Source organism: Poecilia formosa, unplaced genomic scaffold (genome assembly GCF_000485575.1).
Source record: "Poecilia formosa unplaced genomic scaffold, Poecilia_formosa-5.1.2 Scaffold329, whole genome shotgun sequence".
Taxonomy (NCBI): domain Eukaryota; kingdom Metazoa; phylum Chordata; class Actinopteri; order Cyprinodontiformes; family Poeciliidae; genus Poecilia; species Poecilia formosa.
In genome coordinates this window covers 526,759-549,136 of record NW_006800268.1, presented here as the reverse complement: position 1 = coordinate 549,136, position 22,378 = coordinate 526,759, and the positions used below count along the sequence as shown (strand labels likewise).

Here is a 22,378-nt window from a genome sequence, read left to right as displayed (position 1 = left end):
TTTGTGTGTTTATTGCAAAACAACTCATTTTGTCAAATTACAACCACAAACTTCAAAGCAATTTATTGGAATTCCATGTAGACCGTTGCTATGTTGCATATAATGGTGAAGTAAAATGAAAATTATTTTTTCCTAATAATAAAAGGAAAAGTGTAGCGCCTTTAAAAAGGCAGTATTATGTAAAACTGATTTTGGTTTTAGCTTTACATCATGTTATGTTATTCCCTCATCAAAAACATACCTGGAGTGTTGCTCTGATTCTTTCATGCATATTTGAAAAATCCTTTAATCTCCCGTGGCAACCATTTAGCTGTGCAAAACGTCTGGGGAGACCGAGATCCACCTTCAAAGACAAAGCTCCTCCTCTTTTCCAACGTCCCGCCTCACAGAGCAGCCCTACCCCTGCGGCTCCCTCATTCAGTTCCTTCAGACTCGTCAGCAGTGTTTGGCAAACACCTGGTGGAACTGAAAATCTGCAGAACTCATCAGAATGTTGTTTAAGGGTTAAGAGGGGAGCCATATGATGACTCCCTGAAGACAGAGTTTCAGAAAGACCAAGTGTTTCTTAAAGAGACAGAGGCCCAATTTCAATGCGTTAAATTATGAAGTCAAATTTCTTTTAAGACAAGTATGATGTATATGTGGTGTTCCAGACACAGAAATTAATGAACCTCTAGATTTCAGATTCTGAGAGACTTTTGGTGTGTGGTGGAGGCTGTTTGATAACAAATTTGAAGATAAAGAAATATAGCAACTCACCACTGGTGGGCGCTCTTGCTGTGCACAAGAGATGTGAGCTGTTCCTGTTCAGAGAAGGAGATATCCTTTGATTAAAATAAACATTGCCATGCACTGCTTCCAGTTATCTGCTTAAATATTGTTGTATTTAACTATTGTGTATCACACACAACACTATACAGCATTTTTATAACAACCAAAAGTAACATAATTACTTGATTGTGCTATATAATGGCTCTTTGTGTGTGCAAAACAAAATACTGCCCCTTTAAAGCTGTAATTACAGTAAAAGAGGGGGTTCTACAAAGCATTGCTTCAGGGAGACAGAACATAAAAACGAGAAAATCCTTTTACATTTTCCCTCAACGATACAATTATTCATCGTTTTACTTTGGTGCGTCAGATATGAACCTAATAAATCACATTGAGGTTTGAAGCACAACAAAACAGGAAGAAGTAAAGGGAGCATGAATACGTTTTCAAGCCTGTCTATGTATTTTTGTTCAATTAATTGTTATATTTGAAAAGAATTGCACAAAACCTGCATACAGGATTTTGTGTAGTGATGGATTTATGCTCAGCACATTTCCAAGAACTTTTACGTTTTTTGTTTTTTTTTCCTCTAGAAGGTTTTACTTTTGTTCTTCTAGTAGATGGAAAATTCTCCCCAAAGTAGGCTGGAAGTTCTCACCAGCATTCAAAGTCGAGACACTTGAGGAAGTGTTTAAATGTGTTTCATTACTGTAGGATGTGAAAAATCAAACTTTATCCCATGAAACAGGTGAACATGGGATTCAGCAGAGATCAGATCAGATCAGATCAGATCAGATCAAATGAAATAATACTTTGTTCATATTCTGGGAAATTCCAGATGCAAGTGGCATCCATAAAACTTACACATACACATGTGATTAAAAAAATACACGTTATAAAAATACAATACAAATACAAGATTACTAAAAGAGAGGAAAAACAGTGTGATGTAATCCAACACTGGCCTCTTGTGGCTTACAGCCGTCATTACATGTTTACTCTCGAAGTTTGACTTTTTCTAAAACACATTATTGGAGTTTATCTGCCTGTTGTTGACAGTCTGTTGAAGCAGTTATTGGTTCATGTTTGCAGGGAGAACTGCCGATTATCTACAGGGCGATGACCTGTGGAATGTTTTAGTAACTTCTCAAGCCACAAACAAAAAAGGCTTTCTGTATGAACACTGACCCCAATCTCACCGATACATCAGTAAAACCTATCTTAAAGCTGCAGTATTTAAGAAAAATAATTTTATAAAAGTTAAACACTGCAGCTTTAAAAGCAGGATAAACCAGAGATTTTCTGTCACTGCTCTTAATTTATACAACTCACCCTTCAATGTCAGACCTGGCCATAGTCTGGAACACTTCAAAACATTCCTTAAAACTTATTTTTATTCTTTGGCATTTAAGGCCTGACATTGTAATCTACCTGTCCTGTCTGTTTAATTTATTGTTTTATTCCGGCGTGTCCTTATTGGTGGTTTTATTAATGCTGCGCAGCACTTTGGTGCAGCTAATAGTTGTTTTAAAGTGCTTTATAAATAAAGCTGACATTGACATGAAGGGGAGTTTTGTTCTCTGCTGTCGCAACATGTATTCTCAGAATGAGGGACTGCTGTAAACCCAACACACAATGAAAGTTATTGTCTACACGGGGCGCCCCCTGCTGGTCCAGAAGAAGGAGGCCAATCTGCTAGATTTCTTTAGACATGAACTTTTTAAACTAATTTAATAATAAATGGAACTCACTGCACAGATTGAGGATTAACTGGAAAATATGTGATTAAATTTAAACCATTTCTTTGTTTCTTTTTTTTTTTTTTGTAAAGTGCCTTGCGATGGCATTTGGTGTGAAATGGCATTACATTTATAAACTGTATTAAATTGAACTGAACTTAAAATCACTTTAATGACCTGGATTCTCACTAACTTCACTTCACCACAAAGTGAAGGGAGTTAAACCCAAAAGAACAACTTTGCTCCTGGAAGAAACGCAGGCGACCGAAGCAGGAAGGAGGAAAACCAAAATGCTTCAAATAAAGTCATGCAGTTTAAGAAAATGTCCAGGAAATGTAAAACTATTTAAAAAGGAATTCATGAGTAAAACAAAAATTCTCTCTATCCTTTTTATCTAACAAATGGAAACAGTTTCACTAATCATCAAATGTAAATAGTTGCAACAGACGTTCTAGAGGAGGTAAAACACCAAAGCTAATAACAGCAATCAGGACGATCGATCGCATTGTTACATTTTTCAGGGTTTCTTACAATGATGCCAATCGTCAGTAGTGATCAGAAATCAATCGGAGGGTAAAGGTCAAGCGTGTTCTAATGCAGTTTGGCAACCAGTGAACTGTAAGCGGGGGGACTGTCAAAGAGGTCAACGATTTTCAGGCTCAGAAAACGGCGTGCTGCTTTCAGGACGTCTTTACCGTTAATATCAACATACAATCAACGGCTGTAATGAGGTGGAACACACACAAACTGGACGAATTAGACTCTTGTGAAACAGGCTGCGCCGGAGCCAAGATCAAGTGGAATGTAGTAATTGTAACGAGCGCAGCCAGTTGGATTTTAAGAGCCGGTTTAATAGCCGGAGAGTTCTTAACCGACTTTATCCACCAGAGATGATCCTGGCATGTTGCTCAGGTGGGGTCGATGAGGCCTGGAGCTTTATCCAGATCCTGCCAACTGCTGCACACAAGAAGACACAAAGACAACACTGTTCATCCACCAGCAACTCCTGATGAGTAATCATCAGGAGTTGGAACTTTAAAAGCTATTGGTGGTGGAAAAGAAAGACAGTAAAACAAAAGAGACAACACTACAGAGATACAGGATGTAACTATATAATTATAAGGTAGACTGAAGACCTGTCCAGGGTGACCCCGCCTCTCGCCTGCTGACCACTGCAGATGGGTACCAGCTGCCCCCAGTAGGATGAACATGTTGGATAAAGGAACAAACTTATTCACATGTGATTTTAATTCTGTTTCTTATTTAATTGAAATGCCGCTATTGTGAGGTTTCCTTTTCAACATTAAAGCTAATGGAGCAACGTTTTGCGTACATAATGGAAATGCAGCTACTGATGGTCAGACATGGTGGTGGCAGAGTCATGGTCTGTGACCTGAAATTGATACAACTGTGAATTCTGCTCTCCACAAGAAAATGCTGAAGGAAACTGTCTTCAGCCAGACAACAATCGAAAGCACATCACCTACAGTACATATAAAACAAAGGTTTTACAGTGGCCTAGTCCAAAACGACTTAAAAGCCAACAGTTTGGCTAGATGAAATCATTTGGACCAAAATCTCTCCACTGCGATGGAAAAGCCTTATTACCTGTTGTTGTAGATTTTAGGTTTATTTTACCACAAATGGCAAGGATGGTTGAATAAATTAATTCTTTTAATAATTGAAATCATGTGAAAACTTTTTTGTGCTTACTCAGGTTACCTTTGATAAAACTCAAGTGTGACAAAAAGGTTAAAATAGAAGAAATATAAAAGGAGAAAATACATTTTAAGGACTTGTTCACTAAAGAATCCAAGCACAATGAGTTATTTTTTTTGTGTTGTTTCAGAAACTGACGGTCTGACGGATCTTCTTCTAACTCGCTTAGAAAGTTTATTTAATGAAACATTCAACAAATTCATTCAACAAACTTGTTAAGCTAGTTAGAAAAGGATCTGTCAGACCGTCAGTTTCTGAAACAACACACACAAAAAAACTAAACATAAAAAAACCCTCATAAATGCAAACAGGATTGCAGACCCCAATTGACTCTCTTTTAAAAGCAGCTGTGGCCAGGTCATCTGGTAAAAGCCAGGTCCAGCTTCCCTTGGGAACATTGTCAGTATGTCATAATTCTAAACTGCCTTCTGATCTGTGAGTTGGTGTTCAAATGAGTGAAGGTCTGAGTCCTGCAGGCTAAATGAGGCCAATTTCAAAAGTTTATATGACAAGAAAAGCTAAATGTTCAGACCAGTAACAACAGAGGAAACACAGGGCTGGTTAAACATAAAGTGCTCAGGACTGTTAAAACTCGAGCTGGCAGAGTGGCTTCACCAGATTCCAGTTATAACCTCTGGGAACGGCTGCACACAGGAGCAAAGTCCAAAGAACAGTTGGAAGAAACCATAGAGTCCTGAGTCTCACACACGTCTTAGATGACCCTATCTCCAACCGAGAATGGAGGCTTGGACTGAAAGTTTGCTGCATAGCGTAGAAACTCATCCAGTTTTGATTTGACGACTGGGAAAATATTCTGGACGCTTTGATGAGCCAAATATGCACAGACATACAGGATGCATATGTAAAGCTGCGTCTCTGGCTGTTTTACTAAGGGGTAAAGAAATGACAAGTGACACAAAACAAAAATAGCCAACGTCTTTTCTAGCTAGTCTCAGGAATTCCTTGAACGGCCACCAAACTAAACAGTCGCCACAAGACTGCTGTGCAGTTTAGATTCATTCAAGTTATTTTCTTACAGGCTCAGGGTTCTGTGGTGCTTTTATTAAACCTGCAGCGCAGAGAAACCTAAACGAGAATGAACAATATAAAGTTTTGTTAATCTACTTATAACCTAAATACAGCAGTAGGAAGTTTAACCTGTTGAGGAGCAAAATAAACTAAGGTACAGAAGTTCAGAAGACTGTCACAAGTGCAGCTAATTGCACACACGCAGCTCCGCTCCCATCAGTCACACACTCCAAAAGAGTTGCTCTCGACTCACCCTGCAGTTACAAAAAGCGACAAAATGGAGCTGGAAGATGTTAAAGTTGAAAAGCTAAAAACAGGAGAGGCTACGATGCTTTCCCAAAGTTTAACCTGAAAACAAACACAGTAAAATCGTAATTAAAATGTAGAATTTAATTAACGACCAATGTTGACAGACTGTAGAACAACAACGATGCCAGAGAGAACTTGTTCTATAATTACCAAAAATCAAGAACGACTTCTGCATCCTCAGAAATCGGGTGTTAGGTGTCGAGTTGACTGTGGCGTCTGGCAAACATGATGGAAAACGTCGAGCCTTGATCTAAACACACCGAATGTTCATGAGCTTCAGTTTAATTTGAGTTAATTATCTGGGGGGAAATTTATAAACTAAAACCTACCCTTTTTTTTTTAAAGGACTCAACAAACGAAGCAAAGCACAGCGTCACATATTAACAAGATTTATTAGCATATCATCTAGAGTAGATTATGAATACACTTGAATTTCATTTGGCAAAATAAAAAAAAGGTTCAACATAATCTAAAGAATTAAAACAGATCAAACTTTTATTTACAGAAGACATCAAGACTTTCCACCTGGTTCACAATCAAACCTGGATACCTGTACATGAAGAGGCTTTAAGACGAGTGAAGCCCAACATCAGCAGCTTCCAGGTCACACTGCGAGACGGGAGGATTAATTAATGCTAATTCAGGTTCAGAGAAAAGGGATAGAACGTTGGGTTTTAGTAGAGATGCACTGATCAGGCTTTTTCTGGTCCGAACCGATTTCTGGAACTCAAAAACAAAATGTGCTGCAGGTTCCATGGTAGAGGTAGTGACTCTGATGGTGCACTGACACGTCAGTCTTTCACCTTTATTAGATTTCTGAATCATTGATTGGATGGTTTGAGTTCTTAAGTTATTTAAAGCATGACTGGTGCATCTCTAAAAACAATACACATTTTCAATTTGGACCTGGGAGAACCAGAACATCAACCTTGTTCAGTGAAGCTTGTGCTTTTGTAACATGTGCTAACCCCAACCATGTGTTAATGGAAAACTGTTCTAATTCTGGACTCTGTCCACCAACAAGAGCACTTTCAATACTTCTGTCGAAGGCAATATTGGAGTATATGTACATATTACTAATAAAAATGAACAGCAGTCAAATATTATGCGTAGCGCACACTCACAGCACCTACAGTATGGTACACTGTTAAATCACTACGTGCAAATCAAATATTTACAGGGATGAAAATTTTCCGCCAGACAAATAAGTTTTAAATAAACACTAACGTTTATGAAACAGGCAGATAAGGTGCAAAAAAAAAAATAAAGAAAAAATAAAAAAATAGGTGCAAAACTAGCAAACACCTTTTAGAAAACAAAGTCTGAGGTAAAACCCCCAACAACCAATGATCCCAATCGTTACAGGTGAACTCTGGAAAACATTGCAAAATATGTGACCCTGTTTGATGGCTGTACCATTCCAAAAGGGGAAAAAAAACAAAGACAATTAGGGTATTTCTCCAAAAACACTAACATTCAAACAGCTGCATTATTCCAGCATAAAAACACTAGTTAAATTCTGAGTTCAACTCTTATTTCATCATATTTGTAGTCGCTTTAAATGCACTAAAATACAAAACAGGCCACATTAAAAGTCAAATGTTGCTACAACATTTCTTCAAAGGGATTCTCTGAAAGACACATGCTCTTACACCAGGTAGGGGGATAGATTGTAAAGACGCAGCGTTAAGGTCGTAGGTCATGGAGGTCTTCGGGGAGGTTGGTTCTGCCGCTCCGCTGCTGCACAAACAAACAAAAGCAGAAATCATTAAGATGATGTGATGCTGACTGAAAAGAAAAAGAAAAGCACCGACAGCAATCAGCTGAACGTTTCATTAAAACTAAAACAAGTACGACCACATTTTTCAGACATGAGAGCAGCCAGGCATTTTGCACAGCTGAATGGTTGCCATGGGAGACGAAAGGATTCTCAAACGTGCATGACAGAATCAAGGCATCGCTCCAGGTACGTTTTTGACGAGGGAACAACAATACAACATGATGTAAAGCTAAAAAAAAACAAAAAAATAAATAAATTCAATTTTACATAATACTGCCCCTTTAAAAATAAAATATTTTTTTTCATACCAGATGCAATTTTTTAAAGATTTTTTTCCCCCATTTTCTTTTTTCTAAAAAAAGAAAATAAATAAAATGTTCCTTTATGAAGGAGCATTAGGGCTCACTTATAAGAATTTCTGCTTAATTACATCAATTTAGTCATAATAGCATAAGAATAAAGGTCCAATTTTCACCAGAAAAAAATGAATGAAATTGCAGAAAGAAAAAAAATTCCTGGATTTTTAACATCTTAACTACCAAGTCCCCTTCTCTAAGAGGGGCTCAGTGAACCCTCTGAACCAGATGCTTTTCTGAACATGTCATCTCTAGGTGTTTATCACCCAGCAGAGCTTGAAGGAGAATGTCAATTTGACTTAATTCTAGTTCTTTCCACTTTGCATCATAGCCCTCTTCACAAACAACACAGTCAGTCGTGCTGCTCTTTAGTCATTTCCCAAACATAGGAGAGGCATAACTTCTTTATCTCTTGGTAATTGGTAATGTTTTATAGTGTACCCTCAGTTCCTTGTTCCACCATATAAACCTTGAGACGGTTCGGTTCCACTCATTAAACTGCTTAGGGGAAACCGGGGTAAGTTGAGCCAAAGGGTACGTTGAGCGTTACTCTCCGTTTCTAGGGAACAGTTAAAAAAAAAAAATAAATAAATAAATAAATAATTGATCATGTGATGAAGTAGTTAGGAAGACGTCATTTGATGAAGTTTGTGAAAGAGCACCATGGGTAAAGCAGTTAGACTTTGATTTCTTACAAACCGTTCTTTAATTTTTGGAAATGAATTTAGTCTAGCTTTTGTAAATTGTGTAGAATTGGGTTTAGGTCAAACAAATGATGCGACCACAGCCAGACCTCAGTATGAACTATGCAGAACCCCTGAGCGACCCGCAGACGTCACACAGCGGCGCTCTGTTTACTGAAGGGATAATGGATAACAGAGCCGTTTATAGATTTATTTAAAAGTTAACTCAGCAATGGGAGCCGATGTTATTGTGACAAAATCAGAAGCAGAGCTAAAAAAACAACGGCAAAGCATGTACAGAAACATGCCTGGATGCGCAATCAGAGCTAAGAGTGGTGGGACCAGGACGGGACGTGCCTCACTGACAGACTTCTTTCATATTTAGGTTTTTTTTTTTTTTTTTCAGGCATCATTTACATCTGGTCAGAATTATGACCATGTCTCAGGTTAATGACATAAAAGTTGGATAAAATGAGACGCGACTGTTCTGCCTGCAGTCGCTTTGAAAACAATCGGATGCGTTTCCGATTCGGTGGAAGTGGCTCGAATCTGATTTTTATTTGGGGTGAAAAGTTGAGAATTACTTCACACTTCTGTGAGGGGAAAAAAAAAAAGTAAATCAGGAAAAACATATTGAATTTGCGTGCTGTGTTAAACTATTATTATGAATAATAAAATACTCAAATCCCTTGGTAAGACATCTAAAGAAAATTGCATCAGGTAATATAAATATAACTTAAAGCTGTTCAATCATCAAGCCAACAGCAGTGTGTCATTTTAATCCTGCTGTTACTGAATAGGCACCAATCCTTTTAAACTGGGAGACACTGAGCAGTGTTTACCTCCAATATTTCAATTCAACTTTCACTTCTTTTGACAATTTTAATTTTATTGTAACAATTTTCAAAATTACTCTCCGAGCGATCCACGTGGTTTCTGCCACTTTCACCAACTCAAATTCGATCAAACTTCAATTTCATGTATAGTTTTTAAGACTATGAATAAAGTTTAAAACCTGTAATGCGACAGAAATGTACAAAAGACTGAGTCGGCAATATATTCACACTTAGCCAGGATGGACATAAAAGAGCTAGCTGGCTGTCCAGGGTATTTTAGTGGCCTGCCCCCAGGGTCCTAAAGCCTCGAGTCAGAGCACAATTAAGACATTAGCTTGACTGAAAAAATAACTACATAGAATATATGAGAAGAAATAATCCTGCCATGAGAAAATTTAATACTAAGACTAACATATTTAAGACCAACTTACTTTTAAAGAAAGAAAATAAGATAATAAAAATAAAGACCTTTCAAAGCCTTAATTTTAGATGCATCAATTTAAGACTTCTTAAAGAAGCACATTCACTTTGATTTAGGCTCATTTACTTTGTCTTGAGTTTACATTTCAGGGGGATGAATCTGTTTCAATCCGTGTCTACTTGCACGACTCTCAGACTACGTTTTGTTTAAAGAGTCCATTTGTTTTCAGATATTTTGAGGAGCAGATGACATTTTAACAATGTTCTATCTCACGGATGTAAAGAAACAAGAGGAAGAGGTTGTCATGTCTGCTGACAGGAGGTCCAGAGTTGGAGGCAGCTCCTCAGGCTTCATCCAACAGCAATGTGTGGATCAGCCTTAATCTGATCACACAATTGGAAGCATTGAAGTACATGCATCAGGACTTTTGAAAGAGAGGCGGTGACTGCTTATTAACATGATTTACAGCCCTGCATAATAACAGCAATTTAAAAAAAAAAAAGGCTGAAAATTACCCCCGTTTTGGCCTGTGAAAAATGAACTTGACAGCTAAGGGAAAGCTCCATTTTCAGGGAATGAAAAAAGAACATGGTGCTAATGACGAACATCACTTCTGCCCTCGCCCCATCCAACAGTCTGCACAGACTCGATTTTTACAGGTTTGCGCACCGAGCCAGGCGAGAATGCCTGCGACGGCAGAATGTGTTCGGAAACAGACGCCGGGACACGGACTTGGCGCCGTCGGCCTCCGACAGCCCAGGACGGTCGAGGGCCAAGCCCATTTCCCCTCCCACTGGGGGCCGATCCATCACCGCCGTTCAACTTTTCACCTGGCAGACGGTCAGAAAACAGAATTCCTGCTTTAAGCCTGCTAGACCTTCAACGGGTGGGAGACGAAGGTTTTATGTGTTCTGGAGGAGCTCAAGTTCAATAAGGAGCCCGTTGATTAAAGCTGAACATTCCAGAGATCAGAGCTCTGGACCAGAGTGGCTTTTCTTCATTTTCAGCAGGGATGTATCAGGCCGTGCTCGGAGGAGACAGAGGAGAGACCCTGGCAGGAAACAGAAACTCTGAGATGGATGTACTGCAGGTCCCCGCAGTCGGTTCGCTGGCTATGGTTCACCCTGCTTTTGACCGTGGTAAATATCCCATGCACACTTCTATCAACAGCTACTTATAAAAGTCCTGGCTTTACATTCCTCCAAAGGACTTGCATGTGAGCTGAGGCCCTCGGCTCGGAATTTCAGATGAACAGAGAAATCGTTTTGGTAGTAGGCCAACAGCAGAGCGATGCACAGGGCTCTGTGGTCACAAAGACGTTGCCAGACACAACATACCTCCGGTAACGCGTTTACTGAGAAAGTCTCGCTCCCGACTGATGGTGGCGTCTCTGCTGTAGAGCCGCCACCTTACCCCGTCCTGCCTCTAACGCAACGGAAGCTGTCAGGATGATCTGGACCTGGGAGGTCCTAAATGAGCCGGACTTTCAGAAAAATTGATGAGATGAGCAATGTGGAAGATCTGTAGGTATTTGGACTGCCATCTGTGGCTGATATGATGCTGTGCTGCCTCAAGAGGGTGGAGCATCAGAAATAAAACGAGGTGGAGACGGCTGAGATGCTGGAAAACTTATAAGACCCAAAGATTCCTGAAATCAGTACCAAGTATGCCTTCATAGGATAACTTTGACCATTAGATGGTAGCAAAAGGCTTCCAATACAATCTTTTGTATGTGTTGAATATGCAGCAACTGGCAACAGTGGGAAGCATAGCAACATTAAACCCAGATGGAGATTGAAGCAACAGTCTACAGAGTTAAGGAACTTTTGAAGTCATTACTTACTCTGGGTTTCATTTGGACTCACTAGAGTGTAAGGAGATTTTGACATATTAAACATCACAGTGTTTCTCGTTGAGATTGACTGTGGAATGAAGAGCCACCAGCTGACCGAAAAGGCTCCGATTATTCTTAAATTATTTGTTTTGCTGCATTTTGGGTTTCCAGTAGGAACGATTAATGACGATGAGTGACGGACAAAAACACAAACAACGGGTAAGGATGGAGGCAAGAGGCATCGCTATAACAACCGACAGCTGGAAGTCTAGGGCTACGGTGAACTACGTCACAATCACAGCTCACCCCATCAGTGGACAGAGACGGCACACTTACCTTGAAAAAGTAACTTAGTTACTTTACCGATTACTTGATTTTAAAACCAAGTTACTTCATTGGTTACGATCAGCAGCTGCAGAAAGGCAGCTGTTCCTCTACTACATCCTGTCCAAACAACTCCTTCCACTCTCCCCTTACTGGTTTTGACCAACATGACAGTCAGACTGTGTCATGATACCACTCCAAATATTTCTTCAAATTATATGCAGTGTTTATGAAGCTGTACAGTTTGATAGGCTGGAAGACTATTATTATATTCCAAGTGCAGAGCTAAAAGATTCTATGCAGTTTAAGAGATGGCAGTGGAAAAAAAAAAAAGCAGATTTACAGCTGGCAGTAAAAATGTCTATACATATCAATTCATATTAACTGACATAAACTTAAAAAAGATGTTTTTCAATGTTGCATTTAATTCTTGTGGCATTAAAGAAATTACTGTTAGTACATCAACAATCAGCCAGTAACTGTTCTGGGACTGATCGCTATTGGATACATCCTCCACTAGGGGGCTTTCTCACTCTGTCCTCATTGCATTAAATTGCTGCATGAGAGAAGTATTGAAAATCACAGGTTATTCTGTCTCCCACATTTTCAATGGCGTGGAAGCAGCACTTTGTCTCCTGCACAGAGGGAACAGCGAGCCTTCATGTTGTCGTCTTTAGCTGATACAAACTCTAAATAGTGACACGTTTCCAACAACAGATGTTGTGCATCTCTGTCCTCCCTGCTTTGGTGTCACTGCTGCCGTTACAGAAATGTAGGAGGAAAGCCACAGGATATCTTTTTATTTCATGAAATAACAAAAAATAGCAACATACAGCAACATACAGCAAGTGTTCTGCTGCAGGCCCATGCATAGTTGAAGCTCTGCCCCAAGGTTTGAAGAGATTAAAAGAAATCATAGAAAGAGTGTGCTGAGTTTGTGGAAAAAATAAAGAAAAATGCAGGACAAAGGCCTTTTAGGAGCAAACGTTTGATCTTCATGGTTTTTTTTAGTCAGATCTTAATATTAGAATTTCATCTCGTCTTGTGAGTTTTGTGTATCGTTATCCTCCTACGACTAACGGATAAAACAGGATCCAATATGAACGCGCACCATAATCCAGATTATTTTCATCATGGTGATGGTTTTGTTAAGCAGACGGAAGCTGGTTAGAGCGCAGATAGATGGAGTTACAAATCCTAGGAGAAAACCAATTAAGTGTTTAAAGCAAATTTATGTGATAAAATGGTCCAGTCAAAGTCCTGACCTAAACCCCAAAGCCAATATGTGGAAAAACTTGAGTTAAAGCTATGTTGCAAAAAGAATTGGCAACATTTTTTTACTACGCAAATGTGTGAAGCAACCAAAACGAGCTGGGGCAAAGCAAGAAGTGGCGCAACCAAACCTGACTCAGAGGCTTTAGGCTTTTTTTTTTTTGTTTTTTTAAATTGTAGAAAAAGTTGAAACCCATTCATCACTCTCCTTCCACTTTCCAATTATGCACTACTTTCTGTCATTCACATAAAATCCCATTAAAACACACTGAAGTTTGCTGCTTTGACATAAAACTGCCTACGTGTTGTGACTAACCGTACACGCTTGGAGCCTCAGTCAGTTTGAATCAAAGCTTCGTTTCTCGCCCTCAGGTGACTGAAAAGCAACGCCGGAGCTCTTCTTAGTTCCTTCCAAATTTGGCTTGCACAGTCTACAAGCTAATGACTTTTTAAGTGTGATAATCGCTTAATTAATCCCACTTACTGAAGGACTTAACGATATCCACAGGGCTCCAAGGATTAAGAGATTCTCCATCACTTTGTTTTTGGATGTGTTGCTTAGGTTTTGGATAGCTGGTGTGTTTTAAACATCAGGTTCTTGCTTAATTTACAGTATGACTAAACACTGGGCGCTACAATGTGAACATTGAGGAGGAAGAATAATCCCTAAAAAATGCTCTATAAAAACAGGCTTCCTGGTGGGGAAGTAGCTCGGTAATATTACTCACAGCTCCTAACTTTGATGTGGGATCCGTCTCTGAGTGGGTAGGAGGCGTTCTTTTTAAGAGCAATGGACAGAGGGGCGAAAAGGGAGAGCAGCTCGTTTTATTACTCCTCTTTACTTCCAGGGCCAAGGCGCTCCAAACTTCAGTTACAACTTTGGGAAAAAATGTGCGTGCTGTCGAAATGTTTAGCTTGCCGAGCGCGATACATCACCATCTGAACTACTGGAACGGGCCGCTGGCTCTGGCTGCGGTTGGACTCACCATGGGATCGCTTTTATCTGCTGAAGCTTCTGTCTTCGTAGATGGTGATCTCGATCTGGTCGAGGCTGTTAAGGGAAGAGCAGCTGCGGCGAGATCACACACCGAGTTTCAACCCAAACCAAAAGCTCCCCCCCGCTGCAGCTACAGCGCACTTGTTCTGTGTGCTGGCCTGAGCCACACAACAAGGCTGGGTAACATTTCACTTAACACTGATTTTTTTTAAGCTTCCCCCCAAAAATTGGGTTGAATGGACTTCATTAAAATATCACAATCTCAAACTGAAATTTTGAGAAACACTTAACATTTAACTAACATTAAATGTTAGTTAAATTCATAACATTCATAATTCACATTCATAACCGGGGAACCATAACAGTCAGTCTCTCCAACATATTGGGGGGCGGCAGGGGGGTTGTGATTGTTGCAGTCTAAAATGACTAATTTTTTTCAAAAAGTTGTGGTAAAAGTTATTGAAATAAAATTGAGCTTTTACTTTTGTCAATCTCACAAAAAGAATTTGAATTGCTGTTAATCTTCACCTTTTTTGGTGAAGGTTAACAGTTAATATTTAAAGTGTAAACAACATTTTCAAGAACCTTATTGAAAAATCGCTTTTAATGCAAATAAAATCACGTCCTGAGAAGTCATTAAAGTGCAAAGAATAATTCCATGTAGGTCATTCGTTTTAACACCAACTGTATGCCAAGTAGAAGCAAATCCTTTAGAACAATTTAAAACTGGTTTTGCCAAGAACATAATTTTTTATTTTTTTTTAAAAGGCGACGCACATGCTTTCATCTGGCAGGTTCAGCTTTCAAGCGACGTCATAAAACAGGAAGTTAAATTAGAATGTGGCTCAAAGATTGGTCAAAATTCAGCTGAGTTGCAGTGATTGGTCCAAAACAAAGAAAATACAGAAAATGTTAAGCTCACTGGTCGGGTTTGCAGGAAAGCAGAGTGTATTCTTTCAGGAAGTTAAATATGTGAATTCCATAAAAGCCTTTCTTATGGAATCGGTTTGAACTTTTTCTATTGTTTCTTGGTTTGAAAACTTATGAGTTCAGAATAAAAAACATCTAATCAAATTTGTTAAAATGGCAAACAAGATAATCTGCAATCTGCTCTCTGAATTTGTGAGCTTTATGAAATCTTGATGCTATAAAACCTTTTTACACATTCATGAATTTATGAGGATTTGTATGACTGTGTTGTTTTTAACCAGCACAGTTTGAGTATGTTTCTGTTGTTATGTATGTTTGAAATGCATATCCCACTATATGATGATGAAGAGCTCGCAGGGAGAGAAACGGTCTGAGACTCCTGCTCTGCAGCATCAACCTTGTGAAAAGCTGCCATCATATCAGCATAGAATGACTGAGCATCATTTTATGTGAAAAATTTTTTGTAAGTAATGCAAAGGTACCGTTTAGGTACAAATGAGCAAAAAAAACCCTAAAAACATGATCTGAAAATTAGGACTGAAACAATTAATCAAATTAATTATTATTTTAGTTGACAATATTGAAACTAATTTAGTAATCGAGTCATCGTTAACTGGAATATACAGACTAAAACAGGCCATTTTCTGAAAGATCTGTACAAACTATACAAAAAATATATACATTTTGCATTTAACTTGAAAAATCTTAAATGCTTGTAATTATGTTCCACCCAGAACTCCTCAAATGGCCTAGTAAAGTGATGTTATGTTATTGCATTGTTGGCAACAAAATATTTTCTTATTTTTAAAGGGGAATTGATTTATCTATTTGCATCTGTTAATGTATTTCTAATATTGTTTTTAAAAGGCTAAAGTGGTTAAATGAAAAACCTGCAGAATGAGAATTTTCACCCGATTAATCGTCAAAATAAATGATCGAATAATCAATTACTACAATAATCGCTTGTTGCAGGCCTACTGAAAATATTAAACTGTCATATTCATTTTGTTAAAATGTTAAACCCGTAGTAGTTCAGGTGAAACACTGCTGTCAACTCCTTCCCCCTCCCCCACCCGTTGCTAAAATCAGCGCAGCAGTTTGACGGAGTTGGAGAAATAATCCAGATCGCTGTCACTCCACCGGCAAGACAGGAACAAAGTTCAGCTGCAAACAATTTCACTCATATTCTGTTAACCCTCATCTCCTCTTCCCACCCAGCTGGAATTAAAGAGCATGGTGAGCCATGCCATTGCATGACACACACACACACACACACACACACACACACACACACACACACCAACAGTCAGGATGTTGGGGCACCCATTGGTTTTATGGAGATGTTATAGATTACATAGGACTTTTATGTAACTTTTTGAAGAGTTTACATTCATAGCAGCAGATTTCCTGTAAGCCGCTTTGACTGCTAGATTCCATTTTTAACCATCATCAGAAGGACAGTAAAAAACCACGAGTATTCAGACGTGCTGTGCGCCATTTCCTGGAAATCCAGAGGCTTATACGAGATGGCTGTTTTTATGATGAGGACTGTAGCTTACAATCATCACTGTGTTTGTAGAAAAAAAAGAAAAAAGGTTATTTTAAATTGGATTTATGGTTTCACAGAGAGTGGGAGGATACGACTCGGAGCCCTCTTTCGATGGGATCTGTCAGCAGGAGGCCTCGTGGTGCGTAGATCTTGTCGTTTTGTTCCTGGATATATTTGGCAATCTTCTTTAAAACCTAAAAAAAATGCTAAGTTTTAAAACAAAATTGTGACTTTTGAGAACACAAATCCCCAAATAGAAAGAAAAGATATTAGGGTTGAAACGATTAACCGGTTTGATCTTCATTAATCGATTATTGAAGTGCGTGTCAACTAACTTAGTAATCAATTGATCGCTACTGGAGCTTACAAATTCAAAAAAGACCATTTGCTGATCAGATGCAGAGCAGTAATTTAGCCAAAATTGTACTGATATATATATATATAAGAGAGACAGAGAGAGAGAGATTTAATTTATCATAAAAACACCTGGGAAAAGGTTTTAGCCAAAACTCAAGTTTTATCTTCACCCAGTTCAGATTCACTAAAGGAATGCTGTTACTGCATTTTAGACAATAAAATGTAAAATTTTCTCATCCAAAAAAAGGAATTGTTTATTTGAATCTTTCAATGAATGTGAATGTGCCATTCAAAAAAAAATCTAATTATCTTCTAGAACAATCGATAGATAAAACGATTATTCAAATAATTACTAGTTCCAGCCTTAAAGAATATTATATTCTTTAAGCTGAAGAACCTTATTTGGGTACGATGGACTCACTTCAAACAAATGTGAACACTGCATGACTTTGCACAGCCTCCATATCCCACCTTCTCGTAGTGAGTCTCCATACAGAGAAAGACGGTGTAAGCGGTGAGGCAGGCCAGGCAGCCTTCAATGAACGACTGACTTCCCAGCTTCTCTGCCTCCGCGTAGAGGTTGTTCAGTGTCCGTATCGTCTCCTCAAACTGCTGCTTGTCAATCTGAAACATGCGAAAGCAATAAAACAAGACCAAGCAGGTCAAATTAGGACATCAGTAGGGCTATTATTTAAAAGGTGTGTGTAGGATTTATCTTAGCAGTTCTTTTCGTCTCTATAAACAAGGGGCTGGATGTTCTCAGACCGGTCATGCATCAAGAGAATTCTAGGCTTCCTTCCCGCATTTAGAAACACCTCCTGAGCCGATTGGGTCGCCTCGGCTACGAGCCTCGGGAAATGTTTCTACTCAGCAACCGGCGGGAAGCGGTCCAACTTGGACACAAACATCCTAAGTACACAAAGCAAAGCAACTTTCGAAACGTTCGCTCTTCAGAGACACGTTTGCTCAGTCGTCCCCGAACCAAAAGACACCATCTGGGTTTCCAAGTGAAACTGTTGGACTCAGAGCTCTAAAGTATTCACACCCTTGAACTGTTTGGGTTTGTTGTGACCTGACCACAGGCTTCAAAGCTTTATTGTTTGCATGAAAATAAGAGGATTTTTAAGTCGTTACAAATAATAAAAAAAAAAACTAAAAAGTTTTTATATTCTAGAAGTCTGTTACAAACATTTACCAGACATTTCCCTTTTGCAATCATAGAGCATTTGTTATTTTATATGTACAACTTATTTTGTTTATTATACATGTCTCTTTTTTTTAACGGTACTTATATTTTTTTGTGATTTTTGGATTTTGTTCTGTGCATGTCTTTGAAGTGGTGCTAAATGACAATAAAGTGAATTTTTATTTGCCTGTCCTTCACTTTGATACTTCTAAATGAAATGTAATATGACTCAGATTTCACCAAATGAGTAAGCAAAAGCAACTCGGTTAGATGTGGTATAAGTATAAATCCAGCCCGTTTCTGGCCTGTTTTGTTGAACAATATCAGCAACATCATGTTGGAGAAAAGCACGTTGAATAAAGTTCTCCAGTTAGAAGAAGCTAAAACAAACAAGGCGTGGGCGATTAATCAACTGTATACATTAAATGAACTTCTGGTTTTTGAAGATTTTATTTTTTGAAAATTGAATATAAAGGATTAGAGTCTAAGAGCCATGATTAATGTATTTAAGGCCAGCTTATTGTATATTTTTTAAATAATTTAATTTAAGACTTTTTTATTGTACAACCCATCCATTTGTATCTTCTAGTCATTAAAAAAATCTCACCAAATCTTGAGTCAGTTCTGTGAAGTGCCACTTGTACTGAAGCAAAACATAAAAAAAAATGTGTAGCGTTTACTGAACTCTGATTTTTGTGTTCTGTTGTACCCTTGGACCCACATGAAGTACCAAGACGGGAAAAGAGAGGGGGAAAAAAAGAGACAAGTCAGTGAGTATCCCCTAAGCAGAGCCAGAAGCAGCAGAAACCCGTCTAGTGTTCTGCTTCTTGTGCCTGAGCAATGCATCATATCTGGCACTTCCCATCTAAAGTTTGTTTTCCCACTAATTTCCAGTTTGAAGGCTGAGCACCTTCCCACTGTGAGCTTCAGGCCAGCAAAACCAGACAATTAATGAAACTCCACCAACCAGTGTAGAAAGTGAGCAGCCACATGGACTCAAAATGCTCTCCTGGTACTTTGGCAACATAAAAAAAACAAACAGAAAAGAAAAGAAAATCACACAAACTAAGACAACAAATATGCCTGAAGAAAAAACATTGCAAACCATGTGACTTCTGAAAACCACAAAATATGCAAACCCTGCAAAAAGGGAAAAAATGTTGGCTCAAGTAACAAAAATTCCAAATTAACCAATTAAATAAAAATGCAGGTCATAAAAAGTTTGGCCCCGAGTTGCGCTTAAAAAAAGAATGAAGGAAAGAAATAGAGGTACAGCTAATCTTGAACAAATGTGTGGGGGAGGAACTTTATGGCAGTGAGAATGAAGTCTTCCACAGCCTCATCTGCCCAGCGTTGATGTGGATATGAAATAAAGACCGGAAAAACACTGAAGACCACCAGACTCATGGGGAAGTGCCAATAAAGCTTCTGAAATGATGGGAAGCAGCTCTTTCATGTGGTAATGAGCGTCAAAGCCACAGTTCTGCCTCAGACTTCAGCAACCTGCTCCTCCATCTACACATCCGAGTTCCAGCTACTGCCTCAGCAAACACAAACCTGGAGTTTCCTCCTCTGTGTTATAGGCCTGGCGGGCCTCCAGGCTTTAACTGTCCCCTTCCAGGTTAAGCGTCATTGGCTTATTCATTTTTAATTAGTTTATTTAAATATGTATGTATCAAAACCAGTGACAGCAAAGACATGTTACAGTTGGTGCATTGAAGTAGGCAGTAGGGGGCGCTCACCAATTATGTCGTACCCCACAAGGTCAAATAATCTGCAGCTATTAGAAATATAGTAATCTGATCCAAGCTGAGTAGAATTATTGTAAAAATTTACAAATTCTGCATATTTGTGCATTGAAAAGACTGTTTACATGAATTCTATGTAAATGCCACCAACCAAACACAGGCGAGTCTTTTTCATCCAATCAGAGTGTACCTTGTAAACACTGCATTCAGGTGGATAAACAAAAACCAATCACAAGTCAGTCCAGAATACTACTCCAAGCAGAACCTGCTAAACAACATGTTTGGATTTAGGAAGACACAAGAAAATACAGTAAATGCCTGAATTTGTTGTATTAATAATGTTTTGTTTACTACAAATGATTGTTCATTTGTAGTAAACAAATTTTAGGTAGCATTTCTTTGAATTTATTTTACATTTAAAATGTGACCAGTATTACATAGCTGGTTTTAAGATCCACTGGTTGATTACTTTCGGTAATTTGGATTTTAACTTTAGTGCAAAAATTTAAAAAATCTGAAATTTTAATTGTATTTTATTGTATCTGAGACTCTGTGAGTGGTTACGTATTGTCAATAGTGTCTTCTACATAATAACCTCATATTTCAACTTTTATGTCAACTTTTAACATTTTTTAAATGGTGTGCCACCGGTGGACCGCCCCAGCGCCCCCTACCACCAGGCTTAGCTGGTTTTCTGGGGGGAAAAACTTAGAAACATTACAATTTGGATTCTCAGTAAAAAAAAAAAAAAAGAAAAAGAAAAAAAAAAGAAAAGAAAAGAAAAGCAAATAAAAAAAAACTAACAAAACTGTTTAATCAATGACTCAAATTCAAATATTTAACAAATTCTGCTCTTAAGTGCTGGGTGAGCTGAGAACAATCTTTTACACATTGCTGACCAGCTCCTTATGAATCCTGAATTCAAACTCCTCATAGTAGAAATGACAAACACATGTTGCACATGTTGGGGTCCAGCTGTGGACTGAGCCATGAGGAAATGTTCTGCTGCACCATGGGAGCATATTAGTGGGGAGAGGAGAAAGCCAATCTGGCTACGAAGCGCCGCTCATCCCGGGCGGCTCGGATGACGTTGGTAATGTACAACGAAGCAGGTGTTCCTCGACTCTCTCCTCGTCACAGTGATTCTGGACTCTCTACCAATCAGTGATCCTCTTCTTCTGTTGAGAACTTTGAGTTGCACATCCTTGTAAACTCTGTTTTGCACAGTTTAAGTTTAAAAGTAGAAAGTAGGTCAGTTATGCTAGCTTGACTTTGACAACCTTAACATGTTCATGTGCTGCGCAAATGTTGTCGTTTGGTTCAGTTAGTGTAGCGGTTCTTAACGTGGGCGGTACCGCCCCCTGGGGGGCGTTCAGAGGACGGCAAGGGGCACTGGCGGAAATTTTTACAAAAGGGGGGCGCTGGGATTCCTTTGGTCGAAGGTAAACTTTACACCTTAAATGCACAACAATACGAGTTTAGACTTTGAGTAAGTTGGTAAAACTACATTGTGTAACATTAAAACATGTTTGGCTGCAACGGTATCGATGGCAGCTCTCCTTCTGTTAAGTATTTGTAGCTTCTTGGCGCAGCTCCTCTCCTGCTACTAGTAGCTTCACCGCATCAGTTCAGCGTTACACCGACTGATGACATTGCTGTGACTCACTTTTTCTGATATTTTTGTACAAATGTTTTGGCAGTTCTGTGATCATGTTAAGCAGCAACTTATATTAAAAAGTGTTTTATTTCCGTTTGAAAGCTGCACGCTTCCATGGAAGGACAACAGAAAATCGCACTTATAAACATGTAATTACTAAAATCACGGGACATAAAACAGAGCGACGAACTAGATGTGAATTATGGCATAAAAACAGAGAATCCGACGCTGAACAGTGAAAAATCAACACATGATGTGAAACACATGACGATTAGGCGGCGCAGCAGGTGATGAGTGAAGATTAATGATGGTGAGCGACAATAAATTATAAAATAAATCTAGCAACAGGAAATAAACTAAAGTGATACAATAAACCAAGAGAGGATAATACTAATCAAAGGAAAGTAAATGGAAATGAATGAAGAACAAAATGGAAGAATAAACTAAGAAACTAAGGTAAATACGGAGGAATAAACTGATATGGCAAGACTTGCCGAGCAATAATTAATACAGAGGACTGTATGGCAAGCATAAACAGACACTATTTCCAGATAAACGGTAAAATAATATTGTTGACGTTCCATGGGTTTGTTGAGATCACATCTAATACTGAGAATAAATATCTTAACAGTAAATAACTTAGCACTTATTTATGTTTTTAATTAAATTTGATATATTTATTTCTTCAATATTATTTTTCATGTCAGTGTTAATGTCATGAGGCTGATGACTCCATGACACTTTCAATTTGACTCATTAGGATTTGATTAAGAACCAGATTTGTTCTTTGTAATTTCTGTGTCATGAACGATGTGGTTGCGGTGGTGAGGTGGAGAGAACGCAGAGACCCAGGTATGAAGATGATGATTTTAATTAAGATG

The 22,378-nt window shown here is 38.6% G+C and overlaps 1 protein-coding gene across 2 annotated transcripts in view; it reads right to left on the bottom strand.

The window, feature by feature from the left end:
* Positions 1–5,940: 5,940 nt before the first annotated feature.
* Positions 5,941–22,378, bottom strand: part of LOC103152813 (golgin subfamily A member 7) — a 22,475-nt gene continuing 6,037 nt past the window's right edge. Inside the window, exons 3-6 of one of the 2 annotated variants that reach the window (XM_007573440.2) lie at positions 17,378–17,530; positions 16,642–16,743; positions 14,060–14,114; positions 5,941–7,307 (exon numbers count right to left, since the gene is read on the bottom strand). In XM_007573440.2, coding sequence (XP_007573502.1) covers positions 14,073–14,114; positions 16,642–16,743; positions 17,378–17,530 — 297 coding nt within the window. In that variant the 3' untranslated portion in view covers positions 5,941–7,307; positions 14,060–14,072. The remainder of the gene's footprint in view (positions 7,308–14,059; positions 14,115–16,641; positions 16,744–17,377; positions 17,531–22,378) is intronic. The other variant, XM_016661454.1, reaches the window with a different exon arrangement.